The 6,580-nt window shown below is 41.5% G+C and overlaps 1 protein-coding gene across 1 annotated transcript; it reads right to left on the reverse strand.

Annotated features, from left to right (window-relative positions):
* Positions 1–2,078: 2,078 nt before the first annotated feature.
* On the reverse strand, positions 2,079–3,631 carry LOC142396268 (trace amine-associated receptor 13c-like). Its single transcript, XM_075478822.1, has 2 exons — positions 3,546–3,631; positions 2,079–3,076 (listed from the first exon to the last, which is right to left on the reverse strand). The coding sequence occupies exons 1-2, from the start codon at positions 3,629–3,631 to the stop codon at positions 2,251–2,253; spliced, it is 912 nt and encodes a 303-aa protein (XP_075334937.1). The 3' UTR covers positions 2,079–2,250.
* Positions 3,632–6,580: the final 2,949 nt, after the last annotated feature.

The following is a 6,580-nucleotide window of genomic DNA, read 5'->3' on the forward strand; positions in this document are numbered from 1 at the left end:
TTTCAAGAAATCTGGACAAGCCGATTTTCACTAGTTCCATTGGCAGATTTTTTTGCTAATTTCAAGCAAAAACGTCTTTTATTTGTTGTTTTTTTTACTTATTTTTGGAGGGACATTTTTTCCAGTGTGATATCTGTTTGTAAAAGAACCATCACTAGGCGCTGGCTGCTTCCTGACTCCCTCACAATAGAGGAATGGAAGGATATAGTTAATGAAGTATACATAATGGAAAAATTGCTTTTTCACTTTGCCTACAAATGAACAGATTTATTAAGTTGCGGTCAGATTCCGTGGAGTTAACAAATTGATAGATTTGGTTTTTGTGGTGTTGTTTTGTCTTTTTGTTTGTTTTTATTTATTTATTTTTTTAATTCTTGGGATTTATTTCAGTTTTTCTCATAATTTGATGCACAGCTGCACTGTCTAAGGAAAAGGTTGCTCGGTCTCCTGTTTATTTGATTTAATATTTGATTTAATTGTTTAAAGAAACCCAGATGTTGACGTCCCAACATACCATGTACGTTTCTGTTACATCCCTCTGTTCTTTTTATTTTAATAAAAACAAAAGAAAAACTCCTCCTTTACGATGTTTTCAACATGTTTCTGCATCCTTCTGTGTTTCTTCTTCTAATAAAAACACTGTTCCACACACAGATGTCGAGGGTCAGGTGTTAAGAAGACACATTTAGGTCTAAATGTTACAAGATGGGCAGAAATATCTTCTTTTTATGTGCATGTGCTCAGTTCCTGTCCCAGGAATGCTGACAGAATGCTAATAAATGACTCGATTCAAGGCATTCGTCTTGTTATTTAAAACACCGGAACGTGTATTATAACCTCTGCAGATTCATGAAAGGTAATGATGTTTTCTTTGACTTTTGAGTCTGGAATACTCAGATGAAACTCTGGCCTCTGACTCTCTGCCAGCCGGCTGCAGATCAGTGTGTAATTTCCTCTGGAGAGCAGGCAGAGAAACGGAGGCCGTGTGTTTTAGTGTGTTTTATTAGTTCTTCAACCAGATTTAGTGGACAAACTAAATCAGGATCTATCCTCTGGGGATCTTTAGCATCTGTAAATAATTCAGCAACAGGCCAAATCATGATATTTTATTGTCTGACAAACTGTCTGTGAAGCACAGCGGTCTTCTTGTTTATTGCATTAACTGTGTTGACATCACTCAAGGTTGCACACGCATGCTTTTTCCAACTATTTTATTTATGTGACAGTCAATGAAAAAGAGGGAATTTACAACGAAGAGCTATTCTCCACAACAGTTTGTGCCTGAAGCTGCTCCTGAATTTCAGAGCAATACTTTTACATTTACTGGATTTATGTTGGGAAATGCCCCTTTAATCATTTTTTCATGAATTTCTTCCCCCAACTTTTCCCCTTTGTTACAAAATAAACTCATTTCGAAGCTTAATTTACAGAAAGTTTCAGATAAAACACCACCGCACATCATTTTTAAGGATAATTTATCAGAACCACATTGATTGAAATGTGGTTTTGTAATATGGAAAATTAAGTTTTTAATCTCTAAATACAATCAAATCTTAATGATTTGCAGCTGAGTTAATTCAACGAATTAGACTGTTAGAGATCAAATCTCACACTTTTGTGATGGGAAATGTTTTGCTCTTCCCGTAAGAATATGCTGGGTGTTGTTTTTCTCCTCAGCCTGTGTTTCTCACATGTTTTTCTATCAGCAAAGTTTCCTGGTTGCATCGGTTGCTTGCGCAGCTGAAGTGGCTGAGTCAGCATTAATCTCATCCGTCCCATGCAGATTGTGTGTGTAAGTAACATGTAAATTCAGACTTCTTCAGAGTTTTCAGCCAGTGGCTGCGACTCTCCTTCATGAAGCAGAATAAACTTAAACTTGATGCAGATTCTCTGCTTTGTTAACAGGACTTTCCACACTTTGCAGGTTCAGTTTCTTTTAAATTCAACTCTCATCACTAAATAGTCACGCATGCATCCTGCTAAATGTGGATTTTTGACAATAAAATCTACAAAACATGGGTAAACAGCAGGCTGGAACATTATGGAAGGCATCATCATTATTGCACACACTCCTTTGTTGTTGCTTATTTCAGCTGTGCGGGTAGAGATGTTTGTAATGATGTCATCTTTGCTCCCGAGCTTCACATTTAAAAGTTTAAAAGATGCAAATAAAAACCCATCATCTGTGATCTCATTAAAGTGTGACTTTGTTTAAATGGGACGGCACAGACGAGCATTTTCCCCGTGACTTCAGTGCAGAATCTTAGCATCCCGGGAGCCCGGCTGCAGGATCTGAAGCGTCACAATCTGCTTCATGGATTTCCTGAACCAGGGGTAGAAGAAGGCATAGATTACAGGGTTCAAACAGGAGTTAAAATGTGCCAACCAGATCTCAAAGGCCACGGAGGAGGCGTTGACCGAAGTGTCTTCTCCCTCCAGAGCAGGGAAGTAGTACGGACAGAAGCAGAACAGAAACACAACCACGACAATACCGAGGGTCCTGGCTGCCTTCAGCTCGCTGGCCCTCACAGCTGCCGGCCCGGAGCGGCGGGGGGCCACAGCCGTGATCATCTGGGACCGCAGCCTTCGCCCCTGAGTCACAGCCACCAGAACTATTCTGACGTACAGCGCTATGATGACAGTGATGGGGACGATGAAGGTGAAAACCATGTCAACAACTCCTGCCACGTAGCCGATGACCACCACACACTCCCCGAAGCAGGAGCTGGACCTGCCCGGCTTCTCCATGTGGTCGTGGAGCAGAAGAAGCCTGTAGAGAACGGAGAAAAGCCAGCACGAGCACACGCCGACCTTCGCCCTGCTCGTGGTCACTTTGGTGGGGTAGCGCAGGGGGTCGCAGATGGCGACGTAGCGGTCCAGCGAGATGAGAACCATGTTTACCACGGAGGCAGAGGTGACCGCGTAGTCTACGAAGTAGTACAGCGTGCACACGATGTCCCCCAGAAACCAGCAGACCTCGATGTAGACGATCTCCACCGGCATCACCAGGAGGCCCACCAAGAGGTCGGAGACAGCCAGAGAGAGGAGGAGGAGGTTGGTGGGGGTGTGGAGCTGCCTGGAGGGAGAAAACACCGTCAGTACAGTGATGCCAGCAGCTCAAATATAATGCCAACACACACACAAACAGCCACAGTGATGCCACACTGGAAAAAATCCAAGTCTTACCAAGTATATTTGTCTCATTTCTAGTCAAAATATCTCATTACACTTAATATAAGACACAACTGCCTAACAAGTACTATTTCAGCCAGATATAGGGACTTGTTTGAAGACAATACATCTGGAATATCTTGTTAAATGAAAAAGTTTTGAAAACAAATTGTTTTGAGTCACATATCATATGAAACAAGCTTTTTTTTTTTTTACATTTGAAGAGGTTTTTAAGCTAATTTCAAGATCACTTTTATCTCAAAAGTCCTAAATATCACATCTTATTTCAAGAAATCTTTTTTTTTCCAGTGCATGAGTTCAAATATAATGCCAACACACACACAGACAGCCAGACTTTAGATCAGTGCATGTGCCTGAAGTGGGTGATGGAGATGATGACCAGCAGGTTGAGAGCCACGGTGATGAAAGAGACGACGGAGAGCAGAACATAAATCAGCATGACCGCAGACTGAGGGCGAGTGGGCTTCCTGCAGGAGGAGTTCAGGTGCGGCACGCAGAACTCAGCTTCCTCCATCACCAGAGAGGAAAGGCTGCAGAGCTCCGGCAGCCACGGCCCCCCCACATGCAGCTCTTTTATCCTCAGTGCCGACGCTCCCCCCTCCCTCAGAACGACCTGTGCGTCCTAGTGTTCACACCCTCTGTGTAAATGTAAATTTATTTTATTTATGCAGCCCTTTACAGACAACCCTTACGGTGTCCCAAAGTGCTTTACAGCAGGTAATAAATAAAGAGAAGAAGAAGTAAAAACAAATAAAAACTATAAAAGAACAGTGAAAGCAATAAGATACAACGAAATCAAATAAGATAAAATAAGATAAAAGTGTCATCATACTACTGGGCAGAGATGGGACCACGTCACACATGTGCAAGTCTCAAGTAAGTCCCAAGTATTTTTTTCTGGACAAATCAAAGTCAAAGTCACCTTATTATTGCAGTTTTACCTGCAGAATCTGATCTTAATAAAGTGAAAACACAAAGATATAAGTAACTGTCAGTAAACATCATTGGCCAATGTGTCCAACCTGTCCATTATTTTGTAAAAGTCTGTTGCTCACAGGCTTTTATTTTGTAAAAGTCTGTTGCTCACAGGCTTTTATTGTGTAAAAGTCTGTTGCTCACAGGCTTTTATTTTGTAAAAGTCTGTTGCTCACAGGCTTTTATTTTGTAAAAGTCTGTTGCTCACAGGCTTTTATTGTGTAAAAGTCTGTTGCTCACAGGCTTTTATTTTGTAAAAGTCTGTTGCTCACAGGCTTTTATTTTGTAAAAGTCTGTTGCTCACAGGCTTTTACTTTGTAAAAGTCTGTTGCTCACAGGCTTTTATTTTGTAAAAGTCTGTTGCTCACAGGCTTTTATTTTGTAAAAGTCTGTTGCTCACAGGCTTTTATTTTGTAAAAGTCTGTTGCTCACAGGCTTTTATTTTGTAAAAGTCTGTCGCTCACAGGCTTTTATTTTGTAAAAGTCTGTTGCTCACAGGCTTTTATTTTGTAAAAGTCTGCTGCTGTCTGCTGTGGAACAGGAAAAGAAAGTAATCTTTGGATCCACCAAACATGGAGAAGGGTACGGAACTTTTACTCGGCCATTTTCATGTTAAAGTTCTTCCAGACGGCGGAGTCGACAGAACCAAAGTCATCTGTAAACACTGCCAAGTTGAATTGTCTTCTCAGCGTAGTAGTTCCAGTCTAAAATATCACTTAAAGGCAAAACACACAACTGATAGCAGCAAGTCATTCAAGGAAACAGACAGTGGAGCGAGGCTTCTACATAAAAACTACAGAAAGATGCTGATGTTAAAAGTGTGTTTGCACAACAAATGTTATGGCACTTTCATTCATATGGCAGCACATTTAAAATAAAGCTAAATGCTAAAAGCTATACGCTACTTTTGGATTCATTTTTGGATTTTGCGTACAAATGCGATTAATCGCGATTAATCAGGGAAATCATGTGATTAATTAGATTAAACATGTTAATCGTTGCCCAGCCCTACATATCAGCAACATCATTTCTGAACATCTTCTTACCCCCTGCTGTGTCCTGTGAGCCTTCCAGCCTCGTTTTGGTGTTGATGAAGGTAGTCCGGCTAGTTGGCTGGGGTTTAAAAAATAAAGCGTTTTGCTTTTCAGAACAATATGCGTTCAACAGAGTAATACATTTACATCACAAAATGGTTCTCCAGGAAAAAGTCAGACCTCACAATCGCTCGGCCCTATTTTCTCTCCCTTCGTATCACTGCCTGCTGTGCAGACCGAGCAGCAAACACCGTAACAGGCGCGGCCGTTGGCTTGCCCAACGTCTGAAAATGAACCCTGGATCAGTACCAACTCTCTTTGGCCCAACTACAGACCTCGGACAAGTAAGTAATTTAACGAAGCCAACACAAGCATGAACCAACTGAACTGAACTTTACAAAAGTTTGATTTCATAACAGCAAATGAAAAAGATCAATTCAGCAAACTTTGTTTGCTTCTCGAGCAATCGTTGCATCATGCGGAAGTTGTTTTTTTCTTTGCTTGATGTCATCATCTGAGACTAATGAGAGAAGGTGTGAAAAAGGGAGATCATTAGCAGCAACTGATACTCTCTGAAGGTTGTTGGTGTGCGTTTGTTGGAAACTTAGAGAATAAACTTATAGGATCAGTTCAGTTAATAGTTGATATCATTAATATCATGGTTAATAACACGGAATGAAAACCGTGAGTTTAATTCTTCCCAGCCTCATCCGAGTTCTTAATTTGTCGCGCATGCTCACTGCGCAGCCTACAACGTGCATTTCTTGAAGTTGGAATCATGGCCGGAGGTGTAGATGACAGCACTCAGAGTCTGAGTTAGCTTATGCATCTTTAACGTTAGCCTCAGAGCTAGACGGGTGCACATTTGAGTTGCGTTTATCATACAGTTGTAGGCTACAGTATCTCTTTGCATGCGTAGAGCCAACGATTTTCCGCGATAACGGAAAACGGACGGAAATCACGGAATGTACCCTTTGAAACAGAATTGTAACTTTCAGACGGAAAGATAATTCAAAATCGCCCAAATTCACCTGTGTTTTGCCCTGTAAGATTGTATTTCACCCCGTTAGCCTGTTTTTCGCTCTGTAACGCTGTATTTCGTTTTAAAATAAACACAACAACATTCGCAGTCTGAAACTGTGCAGACTTGCCGCGGCAATACGCGGCCAAAGCGCATGATAGCGGAGGACTCAACTCGGGGCAGACCACAGTAATATCAGATTCGGAAATAGTTCAAAAGCCGGTATTGCGTGTTCATGTCAACAAACGTATGTCTGCAGCAATTCCCATAACCCCGCGATCCGACACCAGCTGGTCTGACATGCATGCTTATGGGACACTTGCACTTTTTTCAGCTTGTGTAGGCCTATCAGTGCTTT

Source organism: Odontesthes bonariensis, chromosome 12, assembly GCF_027942865.1.
Source record: "Odontesthes bonariensis isolate fOdoBon6 chromosome 12, fOdoBon6.hap1, whole genome shotgun sequence".
NCBI lineage: Eukaryota > Metazoa > Chordata > Actinopteri > Atheriniformes > Atherinopsidae > Odontesthes > Odontesthes bonariensis.

Excerpts from the sequence above, each read along its gene's own strand:
- LOC142396268 (XM_075478822.1), bottom strand. The coding sequence starts at position 3,631 with ATGCTGATTTATGTTCTGCTCTCCGTCGTCTCTTTCATCACCGTGGCT. Across the intron at positions 3,077-3,545 it reads ATCTCCATCACCCACTTCAG|GCAGCTCCACACCCCCACCA; the intron begins GCACATGCACTG and ends TTCTCCCTCCAG.